A 19,952-nucleotide genomic window follows, 5' to 3' on the forward strand; every position below is an offset into this window, starting at 1 on the left:
CACAATTGTATCTGACGTGTTTGGATGCAGAATAACACTGTAGTGATGCTTTAGAACATTTAGTACACTAACCATACAACAGTACACATACCATTTAGTACCCTGAGATACAACAGGACTCTGTGTGTGTGTGTGTGTGTGTGTGTGTGTGTGTCTGTGTGTGTGTGTGTGTGTGTGTCTGTGTGTGTGTGTGTGTGTGTGTGTGTGTGTGTGTGTGTGTGTGTGTGTGTGTGTGTGTGTGTGTGTGTGTGTGTGTGTGAGACTTTACATACATTACATACTGCTGCTTTAAAGCTGAGAAATGACCATAGTGTACAACGAGAACTGCAGAAAATTTTAAGTAAAATCAGGTCAAAGGTCATGGTGGCTCATGTGTGGATGTTCTACAACCATCTGCTGAAGCTTCCACGAGCAGAGCATGTGTTTGGCTCAACTCGTGTGTGATGGGACTGAGCGGAATACTGAGCAGAATACTGATCGGAATACTGAGCACCAGGCAAGGGCAGGAATGTGCACCTCCCATCATCACCTCAATACACACACACACACACACACACACACACACACACACACACACACACACACACAGTATCATCATCAGAATAAAGTTATTACTCAGACCTGATCATATTTTCCTAGCATACACTCACACATATTTTGGCACTCTAATTTCCTTATATGGATTCATGGCCACACCCACATTTCTGTTTATAGCTATGTTTATTAATGAACTTAAAAGGACCTCAATTTTTCTTAAGACAGCCTTAAAGACATGCCCACATCTCCAAGATGGCTTTAAGCTTCACAGAGGAACCCCATGTCACTGCTGCTTATATATTTCCTTATATGGACTTACATACATTTCCAATTATAGTCTCAAAGACACGCCCCAATGTCCATATATGGAATCCGAGCCAGAACCACATTCCCTTTTTTGTGTTGAAAGAAGTAACCCTATCACAGTGAACGATCAATATACTCCATAACAATGCCATATCCATGGCCATGCCCACAGAACCCCAGGCACCTGAGACACACAGTCTTTATAACTGCGGTTCTCCTGCCGCTCCTCGAGAGAAAGACAAAGTGGAATAAGAAGATGAACACAGCACAGGGACACGATGTTGGACACGTCCATGATCCATTAATAATGATTTAAGAGGAGGACAGGAATAATTTATATCTCTCTCACTCTCTCTGGGGAGCAGCAGAATATATTTACTCTGATCATGGGGTTCTTAATGGAGAGAGAGAGAGAGAGAGAGAGAGAGAGAGAGAGAGAGAGAGAGAGAGAAAGATATGAATGGAGAGCATTTTTTATACAATACAACTCACACAACATGCTTTCTGCTACTAAAAAACTAAGAGTGTGTGTGTGTGTGTGTGTGTGTGTGTGTGTGTGTGAGTGTGTGTGTGTGTGTGTGTGTGAGTGTGTGTGTGTGTGTGTGTGTCTGTGAGTATATGTCCCTGTGTGCGCTTGCATGTGTGTCTGTGTGTGTGTGTGTGCCTGTGTGTATTCACTCTTTGGTACATTGTGTTTCTGCTTCTCCAGTTTCTTGTCCTATCAGAGCTTGTAAAACACACACACACACACACACCCATATACCCACACACCCATATACATACACACACACACACACACACACACACACACACACACACACACACACACATAACATTATAAAACATTTATGTGACCTACATTTTGGCCCAGAATTGAATCCCTTTGTGTTTTGGAAAATGTATTTAGATAACAGTTTAAATCAGAATCAGAAAACACATCAATAAGTCTGTGTGAGACACAAATCATCAGTCACAAACACACAACACACACACACACACACATTTACACTTTATGGACAACACTTTATTAAAACACCTAACCTTTCCTGTCATATGTGGTTCTTCTCTAAAATGTTACCACAAAGCTGAAGGCACACAATTGTATCTGACGTGTTTGGATGCAGAATAACACTGTAGTGATGCTTTAGAACATTTAGTACACTAACCATACAACAGTACACATACCATTTAGTACCCTGAGATACAACAGGACTCTGTGTGTGTGTGTGTGTGTGTGTGAGAAAGAAACGTGTGTGTGTGTGTGTGTGTGTGTGTGTGTGTGTGTGTGTGTGTGTGTGTGTGTGTGAATCTATGAAAGTATGTTTGTGAGAGTGTGTGTTCGTAGAAAATCAATACCTTTTATAACAGGTTATATAACAGTTAAAAAAAAAAAAAAATCACACAGAATCTGCAGAGGTCTTGCTTAGGTGTGTGTGTGTGTGTGTGTGTGTGTGTGTGTGTGTGTGTGTGTGTCTTACAGTCATTCTAGTTGTGGGTTCTCCTTTCCGATTGTGTTGTGGAAACGGAACTGAGTCATACACGACCCCTAACACACCACTGTCTTCTGAGGATGGGATCAAGTGTCCAAAACCCTAAACACACACACACACACACACACACACACACCTCATAAAGTGTACAGTAATGCAATTAATCAAAGACAAAAGAAAAAAAACAAAACACCACACACAAACTCCTCTTTCTTACTTTCTTTCTCAGACTGTACCAAGTGTGTGTGTGTGTGTGTGTGTGTGTGTGTGTGCGTACACTGACCGATACAGGTAACACAGATCCCTCATACTCCAGGTTTACCAGCCCGATGTTCGCAGCGTTTATCTCACGCAGATGATGTGACAGCAGTCTGGCATCAGGGGGCAGTAACGAGGCCAACACTACACACACACACACACACACACACACACACACACACACACACACACACACACACAACCAGCTGGATCAGAAACAAGTGTGTTGGCAAGTGTAAATAGTGTGTGTGTGTGTGTGTGTGTTTACCTGAAGCAGGTAAAGCAGAAATCACATGATCAGCTTTCACCGTGGCTCCACCCTCCACTTGAATCTGTTCAGTAGAGTGATGTGGAGTGGATGAGAATTCACACTGCGTTAGTTTAAACTGGTTTATTGAGTTAGCGTAGCTAGCGTAGCTCTCACGGTGCTAGTGCATGAGTTTTAATTTCGGAGAGCGTGTCGCGTGCAGTGTGTCGTCTCACCTCCCAGGCTCCTGCAATGTAGCTCAGAGTCCTGATGGGGGCACTGTGATGTATTTCTACCCCCTCTCGCCCCCTCAGCGCCTCCTGCAGGGCATCAGGGAGAGTCTGCATCCCACGTCTCAAAGACCACTGAGCCCACGACTCTGTCCTCGCCCGCTGAACCAGCCCCGCCCTAGCATCTGACCCCGCCCCCTCTACCAAACACCGGGAATAAAGCACAGGGTGTCAGTGTGTGTCTGCAAGTGTATGTAACAGTGTATAGGTGTGTGAATGTGTAAATGTGTGAGTGTTTGTGTGTTGAGTGTATAATAGTGTGTGAGTGTGTGTGTATGTGTTTGTGTGGGAGTGTGTGAGAAAGTGTGTGTGAGTTTTTATATGTCAGTGTATGAATGTGTGTATGAGAGTGTATGTGAGTGTGTGGATGTGGATGTATATGTGTGTGAGTGTGTGTGTGTGTGTGTGTGTGTGTGTGTGAGTGTATGAGTATGTGTGTGTGTGTGTGTATGTGTGTGAGTGAGTGTATGTGTGAGTGCATGTGTATGTGTGTGTGTATGTGTGTGAGTGTGTATGTATATATATATTTGTGTGTGTGTGTGTGTGTGAGTGTATGAGTATGTGTGTGTGTGAGTGTATGTATGTGTGTGTATATATGTATGTGTGTGAGTGTGTGTGTGAGTGTATGTGTGTGTGTGTGTATGTGTGTGTGTGTGTGTGTTATGTGTGTGAGTGTATGTGAGTGTGTGTGTGTGTGTGTGTGAGTATGTGTGTAATCATATTTCATGCCACGTTATTGATTTTGAGGTGCATCTGCAGTAAAGGAGATTACACTGATGTTATGAAGAGTGATGATGATGAAGAACATCACCTCCTCCGAGGAGCATGCCCAGTAGCACCGAGCCCCAGTTCTGCTCGGCCGTGTGGAGCGGCGGGAAACACGAGCGCATGCTCAACTTCCTGCTGTCTCCTCCAAACACTCCACGACACAGACAGTCGACTGCTATGTCTGCTAACTACACACACACACACACACACACACACACACACACACACACACACACACACACACACACACACACACACACGGAGCAGTAATGCCTTTTGAGTATTGATTATAAATCTACAGCTTTTGGCACACGTTTTGTAAAACAGTCCCATGACTTGCTGAGGTGTATTTTTGTATTTTGAGGGCGTGGCCACATACAAACTTTATGATGTCACTAAACAAGAAATTACATCTTGGGATGAATCACGTCGCAGATTTGAGGATAAAAGCACGATCTTAACCGACTTAACTAATGATAGTGATTGTGGTTGGTTGGAGGTGATGATTGTCACGGTAACTGAAACATATTCCTTCTGTTAGATACATCATTTGCATACTGATTTGCATACTCATGCATGTTTATGATTCCTGGGCGGAGTTTATAATGAAGATAAAGTTGTTGTGATGTAAACACTCTAACTGAAAGCACATGAATCTGTTAAATTCGAGAGAGAAGTATTTAATCATGTGATCAGATGATCTTCAGGGCTTAAAACCAGGTGGAAATGAGAATGTGTGTCATTAATGTCTCACCTCAGAGCCGAATCTCCTCGACACAAATGAGTGCACGGACTCATCCTCCAGCTTCCCCTTCTTCACCAGGACCTCCTTCATCACCCTGAGGATGATGGGGCTGGAAAATGGAGGCACAGTTTTCAGCAATCCACTGTGATTGGAGAGGGATGGAGGGAGGGAGAGAGAGAGAGAGAGAGAGAGAGAGAGAGAGAGAGAGAGGGAGATCATCATGTACCACAGAGTGGTTAGTGTATAGGTGTGGGAAGGTGTGTGATGGTGTGTAAAAATGTATGTAGGTGTGTGAAGGTGTGTAAAGGTGTATATAGCCATGTATAGGTGTGTGTGGAGGTGTGTGTATAGGTGTGTGGAGGTGTTTGTATAGGTGTGTGTGAAGGTGTGTATAGGTGTGTGTGAAGGTGTGTGTATAGGTGTGTGGGAGGTGTGTGTATAGGTGTGTGTGAAGGTGTGTGTATAGGTGTGTGTATAGGTGTGTGTATAGGTGTGTGTGAAGGTGTATGTATAGGTGTGTGTATGGAGGTGTGTGTATAGGTGTGTATGGAGGTGTGTATAGGTGTGTATATATATAAGTGTGTGTGGAGGTGTGTTTATAGGTGTGTGTATATAAGTGTGTGTGTGGAGGTGTGTATAGGTGTATGGGGAGGTGTGGGAGGTGTGTGGGTGGTGTGTGCATATAAGTGTGTGTGAAGTTGTTTGTATAAGTGTGTGGATCTGTGTGTAGAGGTGTGTATGGAGGTGTGTGTGGAGGTGTGTGTATAGGGGATGAAGAGGAACCTGAGGCTGGAGGGAAGTTTATGAAGCTCTCCGTTCATGAAGATGAAGCGGTTTTTGGAGGCCACATGATGGTGAGGAACCGGGAGGATCTCATGCTCCAGACCCAGATCAGACAACTGGAGCAGACGCATAGAGGCACAGACATTCTCTTCATATATATATATATTTTTACACACGGACACACACACACACACACACACACACACACACACTCAGGTCAGTAACAGTACCATGTGGAGTGTGTTTCTCCCAACAGCTCCGGCCGGCCGCACTCCCCTCGGGCCGTGTTCAAATACAGCTCCATCCTCCCTACGTGTGGTGTTTATCCACCCTCCAAAGCTCGCTGTTGCCTCCAGCAGCACCACCTGCAGGAGAACACTGTGAACCTCACCCTTACCACCATCAGTAATAATCATATCAATAATATTTTACCTTGGAGACATGAGGACTCTTGCTGAGGTAATAGCAGGCAGAAAGCCCTCCAACCCCCCCTCCGAGAACTGCTACACACTTCTGCATTCACACACTGATGCGCGCGCACACACACACACACACACACACACACACACATACACACATTACTGTCAAAACATCAACATGACCAGAGCATTGAATATAATATTTCTAACTGAAATGAAATCCTGCACTAAACTGTAAACCAGTTTCATGAAATCAGTCGAGTTCTGAAGGTGCTGATGTTTCAGTATCACCGTGTTCCAGTTTACAGAGTTTCACTTCATGCAGCTCCATAAAAAACATACCTGAACTATTTCTCATCTCTAAACACACCATCAGAACTTACCTGGACTGGAGAGGAGACCAGAAGGAACAGAGCAAACCTCCAGCCTGAGAAAACACGTGCTTCAATTACTGCTGAGAAAATAAAATAAAGTCAAACCCTGCTTGTGTGTGTGTGTGTGTGTGTGTGTGTGTGTGTGTGTGTGTGTGTGTGTGTGTGTATCAGGGTGGAGTGTGTGATAACAGCAGTTTCGTCTTTATCTGTTTGAACACATTGTCTAACACAAGGATGAGTGTGTGCTGCACTTCTACAGTCAGTTTCACACACTGTCTGTACACCACCATCTCTCTCTCTATCCCACCATCTCTCTCTCTCCTCTCTCTCTCTCTCCCCTCCCTCTACTCCCACCACTCCCACCATCTCTCTCTCTCCCCCTCCCTCTACTCCCACCATCTCTCTCTCTCACCCTCCTCTACTCCCACCATCTCTCTCTCTCTCACCTCCCTCTACTCCCACCATCTTTCTCTCTCTCTCTCTCTTCACTCACACCATCTCTCTCTCTCTATCCCACCATCTCTCTCTCTCTTCACTCACACCATCTCTCTCTCTCTCTCTCTCTCTCTCCCCTGTCTCCTCCCACTATTCTCTCTCTCTCTCTCTCTCTGCACTTCTTCTCCTTCCTGTCTTTTACAAACACATTTCTACATGGAGAACATGTGCACGATCTGTTACTACAGAAAGCGCGAGCGTGAAGGATTCGTGTCTGATCCATTTCTCCACAATCTTCTGCATTTCTCATCCTCCTTCCTCACACTCATCATCTTTATTCCGCTTTCAGACAGAGAATCTAAACTACTCATACTTACTTTTAAACCAGACAGCCTTCTGTCACAAATCACTCCGAGTAGGGATCAAGTGTACACTAAATAGTGTGCAGGATGTGTTATTTCACACACTACGCAGTGCACTAGTACAGGAAGGAAAGGGTGATTTGGGAGTGGCTTCAACGGCAGCGCTTTTGTCTTTCCGTTGTCTTGAAGCGGTGACTGTGCTTCAGCGTCACCTGTCGGTTTGGAGGAAACATGACTAATAATTAGTTCTACAGGTAGTCCACGATTTTTCGATTTTTTACGATGACGATCGCAATACGACAAAACTGTAATATAAAAATATTTGCGCGGCATTTTAACTTTTAATTAAACTCACAAACGCTCGTGCATGCGCCTCACTGCCACATGCATATATACTGTAAAGTTTATTACATAATGTAATGTACATTATACATATATGTTACGATGTTGTCATCAGAACGCATCTCCAGCCTAAGTCTGGGACGACCTGTATTTGATAGCTTTTTTGGTTTGCTTCACTGATTAAGTCCTACAGATTAGATGTTATTCTGTGAAAAGGCCAGCATAAGACCAGACCAGACCAGGACCAGAACCAGGACCAGAACCAGGACCAGAACTAGGACCAGGCCCGAATCAGACTAGGACCAGCCCAGTCTAGGACCAGACCTCAAAAGTGTGGATCTGGTTAAAGCATATGCGATCTCAGAAAGTGTGCTTTGGTCCTTTCTACTTTATTCCTGATTGATAAATTTGATAGGAAGTTCAGAATAAAGTCAGTGTAATTCCTGGCAGCCGTGTCAGAGCTCTAGGATCAGCATATAAACTTCACACTTCAGACACCAAATGGAAGTGTTTCAGATGTACGTGAATATACAGGTGTATAAATATACAATTATATATGTAATATACAGCTGAGCCTTGATCTAAACCTTTGACCCGAGATCCAGGTGTGGGGATGGATTTAGGAGGGTAGAGCCTGATGGTGTCTCCTCACAGTTCCAAGGTTCCTCGTCTTCATACTGAGTCCCATCATCAGAAGTGAAGAATCTTCCAAAGCCAGAGGTGGATCAGTTGATACTCTGTATCTGTTTTGATGCTTTTCTGAAGATTGATAGAATCATGAATAAAGTGGCAGGACTTCTTTTTTTTAGACCCAAAACCAGACTCCAAGGTTTTATTGGTCATACACCTTCAGGGTGTGTTTAGTAATTCAGATAATTTCTCATGCAATCTCACAATAAATCCGTCTTCACTGCTTTCATCATACCAACATTCCATAATTACAAACACCTCATTCACATATTATAGTATTTGCATATACTGAGTGTTTTGATTTGGTTTGTTAAAGAGGCTGCGGCCAGTTAAGTCACACGAGATCAAAACACACACTGTAGTACAAAGGACTCATGTCAGGAGGTGTGTGTGTGTGTGTGTGTGTGTGTGTGTGTGTGTGTGTGTGTGTGTGTGTGTGTGTGGAATGGAAGGAATGAAGCTTCATCAGCAGAATTTTACACATAATGTATTTATTAATTAATTTGAAATGTGTTAGTAGTCCATTTTCTATCTGATCTTCCACATTACATCAAACTTTATAGATCAGATATCATTTTCAGGAACCTCAGCGATTTGTGAGAAACTTGGAGACACTGTAGGGTCAAATCTGATTCAAGCCACAAGATCCCAAACCTCCACAATCCAATCACCAGGTGAAGGATTGGCATTATTATGATCAGAATACGTGGCAACAGCATCAGACTCTCAGAAGAGAAGTTACTTAGCTTTGGAATCCCAAGATATGAGCGACCACCACCATTTGCCTCACGCAGTGCAACACATCTCCTTCACATAGAGTTGATCAGGTTGTTGTTTGTGGTCTGTGGAATGTTGGTCTACTCGTCTTCAATGGCTGTGCGGAGTTGCTGGATATCGGCAGGAACTGAAACACACTGTCATATACGCCGATCCAGAGCATCCCAAACATGCTCAATGGGTAACATGTCTGGTGAGTATGCTGGCCATGCAAGAACTGGGATGTTTTCAGCTTCCAGGAATTGTGTACGGATCCATTCAACATGGGGCCGTGCATTATCACGCTGCAACATGAGGTGATGGTCGTGGATGAATGGCACAACAATGGGTCTCATCATCTCATCACGGTAACTCTGTGCATTTAAAATGCCATCAATAAAATGCACGTCTTTGTTGTCAATAACATACGCCTGCCCATACCAGAACCCCACCACCACCACGGGCCACTCGATCCACAACGTTAACATCAGCAAACTGCTCACCCACACGACGCCATACACGCTGTCTGCCTTCTGCCCTGTACACTGAAAACCGGGATTGATCTGTGAAGAGAACACCTTTCCAAAGTGCCAGACGCCATCGAATGTGAGCATTTGCCCACTCAGTGAGTCACAACGACGAACTGCAGTCAGGTCGAGTCCCCTAAGGCTGTGCACCTGAAGTGGAATCCAAATGGCGCTGGAACGTCTCTAGATGGTTCGGGATGTTTGCGGGTTCAGCATCTATCTTCTTTAAAGGTCCACAATCTTCATGAGGTGGGACGTGACTGGAGCTGGAGCAACCTCAGGAAGCCTCAGGATGGGGAGAGAAAGAGAAGCAGTGGAGAGGAATTAGCGTAGCTGCTGTTCATGATATTAACAGCACAAGTTGATAATGTGATGTGATCAGATGTTCTGGAGCACAAGGTTATGATGTGATGTGTGTTATGTGTAGAACTCGCAAAAAAAGATACGTCTTTAATCTACACTTAAACTGGGAGAGTGTGTCTGAGCCCCGAACACTGTCAGGAAGACTATTCCAGAGTTTAGGAGCTAAATGTGAGAATGTTCTACCACCTTTAGTGGACTTTGCTATTCTACTACTAGAAGTCCAGAGTTTTGAGATCTCAGGGAGCGTGACGAATTGTAGCGTGTTAGAAGACTGGAGAGATACATGGGAGCCAAACCATTTAGTGCTTTATAGGTAAGAAGCAGTAGTTTGTAGTGGATTTGAAACTTAACAGGAAGCCAGTGTAGGGACGATAAGATCGGGGTTATATGATCATATTTTCTTGACCTTGTGAGAACTCTTACTGCTGCATTCTGGACAAACTGTAGCTTGTTTATTAAGACAACATGTTTCTTAGCTTAGCAATATTTCTAAGGTGAAAGAAGCTGTTTTTGTAACTTGGTTGATATGATTTTTAAAAGACAAGTTGCTCTAAAATAACTCCCAGGTCTTTTACTGTTGAACTAGTGGTTACAGAACATCCGTCTAAATGCAGGTTGAGATGCTGGAGCTTCTGTGTACTGGTTTTTGGGCCGATGAGCAAAATCTCTGTCTTATCAGAATTTAAAAATAGAAAGTTATGTGTCATCCAATCTTTTAATTCTTTAACACACTCAGTTATGCGAGCTAATTGAGTGTATCGCCTGGTTTAGATGAGATATATATACCTGGGTATCATCAGCATAACAGTGGAAGCTAATTCCATACCTTTTAATAATATTTCCCAAGGGAAGCTTGTATATTGTGAAAAGCAGGGGTCCTAGAACTGAACCTTGTGGCAAATGTTAACAATCAGACAGGTAGGATTTAAACCAGCTTAATGCCTGTCCCTGAATGCCGATGTAATTCTGTAAGCGATCTAGGAGGAGATCATGGTCTATAGTGTCGAATGCAGCACTAAGATCTAGTAAAACTAACAGCGAGATGAAGCCTTGGTCTGAAGCTAAAAACAGGTCATTAGTGATTTTAACTAGAGCAGTTTCTGTGCTATGATGGAGCCTGAAACCTGACTGAAATTCTTCAAAGATATTGTTCTCTTGTAAGTAGAAACAGAACTGGGCAGAGACAATCTTTTCTAAAATCTTAGATATAAATGGGAGATTTGAAATGGGTCTGTAATTCGATAGCGTGTTTGGATCTAAATGAGGGGCTTAATAACTGCTAACTTGAGGGGTTTAGGGACGAAACCTAAAGATAGTGAGGAGTTAATAATATTCAGAAGAGGCTCACCAGTTGTATAGAACACTTCCTTCAGTAATTTAGTAGGAATGGGATCTAACTGACATGTTGATTTAGCTTTGATAACATCATACAGCTCTTCCTGTCCTATACATGTAAAACAGTGGAGTTGTGGAGTTGAAGGTAACACTGTCTCAGGAGATGCTGTCAGAGGTTGAACTGCCACAATTGTTTTTCTAATGTTATCTATTTTTTCAGTGAAGAAATTCATAAAGTCCTCACTACTAAACTGTGATGGAACACAATTTTCAGAGCCCTGATTTGTAGTTAGTTTAGCTACTGTACTGAAAAGGAATCTGGGATTGTTTTTGTTGTTTTCTATGAGTTTGCTCAGGTGTTCAGCTCTAGCAGCTTTTAGCGCCTGTCTGTAGCTGAGCATACTGTCTTTATACGCAATTCTAAATACCTCCAATTTAGTTTTCCTCTCCAGATTACGTGCTGTTCTCTTGAGGGCATGCGTATGACTATTATACCAAGATGCAGATGCTTGCTCTCTAACCTTTTTTAACCAGATAGGGGCAACAGTGTCTAATGTGCTAGTGAGGATAAGGTCTATGTTGTTAACCATTTCATCAAGATTATTAGCAGTTATGGGTTTAGTGAGAAATTGAGATAAATCAGGCAGGTTATTTATGAATCTGTCCTTAGTGGTCGGAACAATAGTCCTACTAGGTCAATAGCATGGTGAAACATGGCTAATCTGCTCTACCGGTAGTGTGTACAGTATGAGGTAATGGTCTGTGATGTCATCACTGAGGTAAAATATCTATATCAGTGACATCTGCTCCATGGAATATTATTATGTCTAGTGTGTGATTAAATAATGAGTTGGTCTGATGTTTTGTTTGACCCCAAAAGAGTTTATATCCACAAATTATAATCCTGGAACATCGTTATCATCTACATGAATATTAAAAATCTACCAGCAGCACTATTAAAGTTGATCAAAAGGTCTGAAAGAAAATCAGCATAGGGCCCTGGGGGTTTAGAGATACAGTCTAACTAAAAAGGTATCACCCAACAACTCCATCGTCTCAAGTTATGATGGTCACAAGCCATGATCAAGCTCAAGAAAGAAATTGTATATCCATGAGACACACAGCTGTTGGTGGAGCAGGAAAGAAACTACAAACTCAAAAGCTCCTGATGTGGAGGCAAAGTCACCACATAATACAGGGTTACAGAAATCTACTTTTTGTTATCCTTATATTCTATGTTTAAATGTTGGACAGTCATATAAAAATCATTTCACTGCATGTGACAATTTGAACACATACATTCCATAATCAAAGACCAATTTAGAGAAGATCAACAGGCAAGTTAAGAATCAGACAAGATGTGAAACTAAAATTTTATTACATCAGTTTCTCATTACAGGAAATACAAACTGCTCATGTGTTCAAGAAACAAGTCACAGCTTTGTTCTTGCACATGTTTATACATGAGACAATATTTCTGAAGGGTAACAGATGAAAGTTAAACAGGTTTACAGATTCATGTTTAGCGGAGACCAAGGACACGGGCAGCCAAAACGCACCTTATAATTTAGACATGGTCCAGGTTTTTGCTGAGAATTCACACAGGCAAAACCATGTACCGTATCGTAGCTGAAAGAGAGACAGAACACCAGGATACACACCACTGCAGGAACAGCTTTATAGAACAAGTGCATTCATATAAACCTGCAATTCACACTAGAGATTATGTTAAACCACTTACTGAAATTTAAACCCAAAACATGAAATCACTAAAAATCTAGAAAACTGGATCTAAATAAACCCTGCAGCTTGGAGAAAACTGAAGCGAAACTCACTACTCAAACACTTGTCCAGTGCTTGAAGCTGAAAGACCAGACAGCGTTGTGGCTTCAATGGTTAGAGGTTTGAGGCAGATCATCCCTGGATATTCTACTCTCAGTCTGTCGAGGGTTTCATAATCTCCGAATCCAGTAGGACTGTCACGGTTAAACCACTGAGTGTAACAAACTGAAAGAGAGAAATTGTGTAAAGTAGATGTTCAGGCTCTACATCCTGGTTAAAGCAGTACCTGGGGAACTGAACTCACCTTTGATATTCAGAAGCTCCTGACCTTCAGAGAAAACACCTGCAACAGAGACACAACACTGAACAGTAACACAAAACCACAGCCACTTAAAGTAAAGAGATTTAACTGGACTAACCCATTATAATCAGGAACACAAAGATCTAGGAAAAAAAAAAAAAAAGTTATAATTAAAATCATCCATCTATGATTAAGAACCTGCATCTCCTACAGCTCAACCTTCTCTTAGAACACACAAAAATCACCAGAAGAAAGAAACTTACAGACGCCTTCATGATGCCCAAAGTCTTCACTCCAAAACTAACAGAACAAAGAAAAACAGAATTATAGCAAAAATAGACAAACAAAAGCAAAAAAACAAAAAGGCAGAAGAAAAAAAAGTTAACAGTAGTTTTTCCTCACCAAATGATCACGTTTTTACTACTGCACACGCCCTGAAGACCCACAAAGCTTTTATTTTAAAAGCGTCAGCTTTATAATAGAACATTTTGATTGGTTTAGTTGCAGTGGCCAATCTCCAGCGTAATAATGAGCAGCTGCAGCTGATTGGTCTGATTATTAATCAGGGAGCTCGTTACAGCAGATCTGCGGCTTTAAACTCTTCTACAGAGACACCTTGTGGACAAACACAACTACTGCAGGTGGTTAAAGCAACCATAATTCTTTGAACTGTTTTGTCCACTAGGTGTCGCTCTTGTTTTTAGCCTTCGCTACCGCTTTTGGGACTCACAGCTGAAAATGACCTACCTAACGTTAAATGTTAACAGTTCTTGAGAAAAATGTGCTACATACACAATGTAGATAAATCTGTAAAGAAGACACTTTGAGCTTCACTGTAATTCATTCTAAATGTATTGCTCAAAAAAGATGAGTTATAATTAATAAAGTACCGTAAATATACAATTCTTACTTTGAACATTTTATCATTTCATATTTAAGTACATTAAATCAGTTCTGAAGCAATCTAGAAAAGTACTGGGTTGAAAGCCACATGTCACAATTATATATTAAAATTTTATGATGATTTTCATAACAAATTAGATTCCCACAAACATTTATCTGTGTCTGATCCTTTTCTCCTCCCCCTTTTTGAGAGACACCTGCTAAACTCAGGTGTTTATTTAGACTCTATTCATACAGTCTGCATAGGAATCAACTGCGGATCAGTAAAGGCTTTTGTTCTACATGTCTGAATATTGATATTGAGTTAACATTCATATTGATGACCAGGTAGCAGACAAGCTCTTGTTTTACAGTCATGACCATTCATACTGATTCACAGCCATTTTAATCTCAACACACACACACACACACACACACACACACACACACACACACACACACTTTTCAAGCATTTCTCTTATAAAAACAGGCAATAAAATGTATAAAATCATATAAAACTGTAAAGGCTGTAAAGTCCACAATGCTTCTTTGTGCAAATCTCTGATAAAACTAAGACTCACACGTGGGGAATAAAATCCTCCCATATATCGTTAGAATCCTGCACTCAAAGGCTACATTTCTAATCAATCATGTTGTTTCCACAATGCTACTGGCTGGAAATAAAAGGTTTGAAATTATTGGTGGTGCAGGAAAGACACCTGTCTATAGTGTAGACTGAAGCCTGAGATTCTGAAAATTTTACTGTTTTATTTTATTTTAATTTTATTAATTTTTGTTTAGTTTGTGGTCTCATTTGTTTTGTAACATTACATTATACATGGTCTACCAGCCATATTTTATTTGTCCGCAATTTATTCTGAAACATATGCACACAATACACAAATCAAAGTATTGTGACGTAAACAAAAGAATAACCATCGAAACATCTTTCCTAATAAACTGGGATTAGCAGCAGTGGATGTGTTTGTGACTCGTTATTACAATAATAATGTAAGAAGTGCATTTTTTTATGCATGTTGTTGTTTGTTTACTGCTTACACACATTCAGAAAATACATTAGTTATACGTATTCCATAAAAAAACAGAGATCTGAAATCGCTGCTTAAGTCTTAGAGCTTTATAATGATGTATAGTCATGTTACTCTTCTCCCTTTTTATTTAATCTATTAAACATTAACACCTGAGAACACTGGGATATCAGCCGTGTGGGTACAAGTGTACAGGAATATACAAGTGTACAGGAATATACAGGTGTACAGGAATATACAGGTGTACAGAATATACAGGTGTACATGTGTACAGGAATATACAGGTGTACAGGTGTACAGGTGTACAGGTGTACAGCTGTACAGGAATATACAGGTGTACAGAAATATACAGGTGTACAGGTACAGGAATATACAGGTACAGGTGTACAGAAATATACAGGTGTACAGGTGTACAGAAATATACAGGTGTTCCTCGTGAAGTGGATAATGAGCTACTGGGGTTGGCAATAAAAAATTTGATGTAATTTGATTGCTAATCGTTAATAACATTTGTTGCTGGTGTAATAATTTTGATTAAAGATGTGTAAAGAAATGGAACTGGACAGGAACGGGTTCAGAGGTTTGTTTGTGTAAATGTTTTATGCACAATGAACATGTGTGTAGGATTTTGTGTATAAAGTGCAACTCTTTATTTCATGAGAAAACAGTACAGGGGTGAACACCGCATTGATCAAACCACCACAGAATTTAACACAAAGCAATGATTATAAATTCTACACTGAATATACAGGTGTACAGGTGTACAGGAATATACAGGTGTACAGGAATATACAGGTGTACAGGTGTACAGGAATATACAGGTGTACAGGTGTACAGGAATATACAGGTGTACAGGAATATACAGGTGTACAGGTGTACAGGAATATACAGGTGTACAGGAATATACAGGTGTACAGGTGTACAGGAATACAGGTGTACAGGTGTACAGGAATATACAGGTGTACAGGAATATACAGGTGTACAGGTGTTCAGGAATATACAAGTGTACAGGAATATACAGGTGTACAGGAATATACAGGTGTACAGGTGTACAGGAATATACAGGTGTACAGGTGTACAGGAATATACAGGTGTACAGGAATATACAGGTGTACAGGAATATACAAGTGTACAGGAATATACAGGTGTACAGGTGTACAGGAATATACAGGTGTACAGGAATATACAAGTGTACAGGAATATACAGGTGTACAGGTGTACAGGAATATACAGGTGTACAGGAATATACAGGTGTACATGTGTACAGGAATATACAAGTGTACAGGAATATACAGGTGTACAGGAATATACAGGTGTACAGGAATATACAGGTGTACATGTACAGGAATATACAAGTGTACAGGAATACAGGTGTACAGAATATACAGGTGTACAGGTGTACAGGAATATACAGGTGTACAGGAATATACAGGTGTACAGGTGTACAGGAATATACAGGTGTACAGGAATATACAGGTGTACAGGTGTACAGGAATATACAGGTGTACAGGTGTACAGGAATATACAGGTGTACAGGAATATACAGGTGTACAGAAATATACAGGTGTACATGTGTACAGGAATATACAAGTGTACAGGAATATACAGGTGTACAGGTGTACAGGAATATACAGGTGTACAGGAATATACAGGTACAGGTGTACAGGAATATACAGGTGTACAGGAATATACAGGTGTACAGGTGTACAGGAATATACAGGTGTACAGGAATATACAGGTGTACAGGTGTACAGGAATATACAGGTACAGGAATATACAAGTGTACAGGAATATACAGGTGTACAGGTGTACAGGAATATACAGGTGTACAGGAATATACAGGTGTACAGGTGTACAGGAATATACAGGTGTACAGGAATATACAGGTGTACAGGTGTACAGGAATATACAGGTGTACAGGAATATACAGGTGTACAGGTGTACAGGAATATACAGGTGTACAGGAATATACAGGTGTTCCTCGTGAAGTGGATAATGAGCTACTGGGGTTGGCAATAAAAAAATTTGATGTAATTTGATTGCTAATCGTTAATAACATTTGTTGCTGGTGTAATAATTTTGATTAAAGATGTGTAAAGAAATGGAACTGGACAGGAACGGGTTCAGAGGTTTGTTTGTGTAAATGTTTTTATGCACAATGAACATGTGTGTAGGATTTTGTGTATAAAGTGCAACTCTTTATTTCATGAGAAAACAGTACAGGGGTGAACACCGCATTGATCAAACCACCACAGAATTTAACACAAAGCAATGATTATAAATTCTACACCGAATATGAATTCTGTATCGATTATCAATTCTACACTGAATATGAATTCTGTATTGATTATAAATTCTACACTGAATATGAATTCTGTATCGATTATCAATTCTACACTGAATATGAATTCTGTATTGATTATAAATTCTACACTGAATATGAATTCTGTATTGATTATAAATTCTACACTGAATATGAATTCTGTATTGATTATAAATTCTACACTGAATATGAATTCTGTATTGATTGTGAATTCTACACTGATGGCTCAGTACTCAGTACAGTATTGGTGTATTGGTACTGATTGGATTCCAGTGGTCGGGGTTTACTCAGTCTCCTTTATTATTTCATCTGCCAGTGTTTGGACTGGACACGGGCAAACAAAGCGAACCTTGTAGTCCAGACACCTCCAAGGTTTTTTCTGCTGAGAGTTCACACACGCAAAACCATTCACTGTGTCATAGCTGTGTGAGAGAGAGAGAGAGAGAGAGAGAGAGAGAGAGAGAGAGAGAGAGAGAAAGGGGATTGGTTATTATCATTCAGATCTATTTACTGACTGATTGATTATTAATCAGAATCTGATCCACACCACTAGAGTGTGAAAATAAACAGAACGAACTTCTCACACAAACACATCTACTTCCTGTAGTTCTGTTCTAACCTGCACTACACACTGTACACTACACACTGTACACTACACACTACACACTGTACACTGCACACTGTACACTACACACTGTACACTGCACACTACACACTGCACACTGCACACTGCATACTGTACACTACACACTGTACACTGCACACTACACACTGTACACTGCACACTACACACTGCACACTACACACTGCACACTGCACACTGCACACTGCACACTGTACACTACACATTAACACTCCAGTTTGAATATAACTCTTCAAAACACTTGGACTGGACTTTGTACAGACACTTCACTTGCACAGACTCAACAAACACACAGGATTGTTTTTTCCTACACTTTAGTGTTTTGTAGTGTATCCGTGATGCGCTTTGGGAAGAAAAGAGCAGCCGTTGAGAGAGTGCCGGTGGGAAGACACGTACCGGGATACGCATGCGCCATAACAACGACCGCCGTGAACCAACATATACCAACAATAACGGACAGTGAGAGTGTGGAAGTTTAAATAGGAGCTGGTGATGATGATAAACGAGCACCATATGTGCGCGATTGAAGCGGAGCTTCAGAGAAAGGGGCCGAGAAAGCACCTGACACGCTGAAGGGGGCCGAAGGGGGCGTGGCAGGTGGATTCCTGACAGATAAACATGTACTGTATGTATTTTTATAGCATGCCTTCATCAAACAAATCGCGGCAACGCTGTTGTGTAAAAAACCCCTCAAAAACACGTGCATGCACATTCTCATTTATTAACGCACATCATGTACATAAAGAAATTTCAAGCACGTTAATATACTGCCGCCATTTTGATTTTCGTTTATCTCGATCATCGGTTACCTCGATGCTTTTTGGCGACCCCCTAAGACATCGACATAACCGGGTTCCACTGCATATATAATTTATGTACACAGTAAAGAGAAACTCACTATGCAAACACTTGTCCGGTAGTCGAAGCGTCTGCTCCTGAGAGGGTCTGAACCTGGATGGAGTACGGCAGGTTGCAGATCATCCCCGGGTTCTCCGCTCTCAGGTTGATGAGCGTCTCATAATCTCCGAACCCGCTGGGGTTATCACGATCAAACCACCTAGTGTAACAAACTACAGAACACAAACTCTGTCATCAGGTCTGAGGTGTTCATCAAGAGAAATCTTTTGCAGTATTGTATTTAGTATTGGATTATTTTTCCTCCAACAGCACGAGAACGAGTGAATTATTCCTTTGCTCTTGATGAAGATTTGGTGTTAAAGGTGTTTCAACTTACGCTTCGGACAAGGAGGAACTTCAGCTATATCTACATATCGTTCTTCAAGATCAGCTAAAGCTCCTGCAGAGCAGAAGATAAAAACCTTACAGTTTATATATATATATATATATATATATATATATATATATATATATATATTTTTTTTTTTTTTTTTTTTTCAGAACTCACCAGCAGTAATGAAGATCAAGCAAAACATCTGGAGAAATAAACCTAACGTTAAAATGTAGATACGCACAAATACACAGCTACACACACTTTCTGGTTCTACATGGAACCCTAGAAGAGTGTTTTATTATCACAAAGCAGTTCAAGGAGGTTCATGTGTAATCTTTTGGAACACTCTTAAGTTCTTGAAAGGTTCCTGATCAAAGAACCTCACAGGTTCTACATCTGTAAATCTCCTTTAAAATATATAAATACTTTACAGCTTCAAACAAAAAGAAAAAACTTCAGCATCAGAGAACATGAACCTCACCAACTTCATCATGGCTGCAGATTTCACTTGGACCCTGGAACAAAAACACACACAAACAGGAGAGGATTCTTTAATGAGTAAATAAATAATTTAATAAATAAATAATTTAATAATCATTGTTTTAAAGCTTTGATGCTCACCGGTGCCTCAACTTTCCCTCGGTGACGTCTGAACAAAAGCGAGCTCCGTGAAGCTTCTCTCACAATCCTGTATCTTCATCCAGACTTATATAT

The 19,952-nt window shown here is 41.0% G+C and overlaps 2 protein-coding genes across 4 annotated transcripts in view; both read right to left on the reverse strand.

Annotated features, from left to right (window-relative positions):
- Positions 1-7,090, reverse strand: part of ppox (protoporphyrinogen oxidase) — a 10,424-nt gene extending 3,334 nt beyond the window's left edge. The window contains exons 1-11 of one of the 3 annotated variants that reach the window (XM_046833446.1): positions 7,030-7,090; positions 6,227-6,270; positions 5,857-5,950; positions 5,655-5,789; positions 5,425-5,540; positions 4,651-4,783; positions 3,940-4,084; positions 3,075-3,268; positions 2,860-2,923; positions 2,617-2,735; positions 2,322-2,435 (exon numbers count right to left, since the gene is read on the reverse strand). In XM_046833446.1, coding sequence (XP_046689402.1) covers positions 2,322-2,435; positions 2,617-2,735; positions 2,860-2,923; positions 3,075-3,268; positions 3,940-4,084; positions 4,651-4,783; positions 5,425-5,540; positions 5,655-5,789; positions 5,857-5,943 — 1,107 coding nt within the window. In that variant the 5' untranslated portion in view covers positions 5,944-5,950; positions 6,227-6,270; positions 7,030-7,090. Of the gene's footprint in view, positions 1-2,321; positions 2,436-2,616; positions 2,736-2,859; positions 2,924-3,074; positions 3,269-3,939; positions 4,085-4,650; positions 4,784-5,424; positions 5,541-5,654; positions 5,790-5,856; positions 5,951-6,226; positions 6,298-7,029 lie in introns of all 3 variants that reach the window. The other 2 variants (XM_046833445.1, XM_046833444.1) reach the window with 2 other exon arrangements.
- Positions 7,091-12,388: 5,298 nt separating this feature from the next.
- Positions 12,389-19,912, reverse strand: LOC124403679. The gene is made up of 12 exons (XM_046877380.1): positions 19,860-19,912; positions 19,720-19,753; positions 19,413-19,440; positions 19,242-19,304; positions 18,906-19,077; positions 17,649-17,786; positions 13,513-13,560; positions 13,374-13,410; positions 13,229-13,253; positions 13,114-13,152; positions 12,863-13,034; positions 12,389-12,656 (listed from the first exon to the last, which is right to left on the reverse strand). The coding sequence occupies exons 2-12, from the start codon at positions 19,729-19,731 to the stop codon at positions 12,536-12,538; spliced, it is 855 nt and encodes a 284-aa protein (XP_046733336.1). The 5' UTR covers positions 19,732-19,753; positions 19,860-19,912; the 3' UTR covers positions 12,389-12,535.
- Between the last annotated feature and the right edge of the window lie 40 nt (positions 19,913-19,952).

Source organism: Silurus meridionalis, chromosome 21 (genome assembly GCF_014805685.1).
Source record: "Silurus meridionalis isolate SWU-2019-XX chromosome 21, ASM1480568v1, whole genome shotgun sequence".
Taxonomy (NCBI): domain Eukaryota; kingdom Metazoa; phylum Chordata; class Actinopteri; order Siluriformes; family Siluridae; genus Silurus; species Silurus meridionalis.

Coding starts and splice junctions, on each gene's coding strand:
- LOC124403679 (XM_046877380.1), bottom strand. Junction 13,561..17,648: donor ATAATAAAGGAGACTGAGTA/AACCCCGACCAC, acceptor TTAAAATAAAAG/CTTTGTGGGTCTTCAGGGCG. Junction 12,657..12,862: donor ACTGGACAAGTGTTTGAGTA/GTGAGTTTCGCT, acceptor TCTCTCTTTCAG/CTACGATACGGTACATGGTT.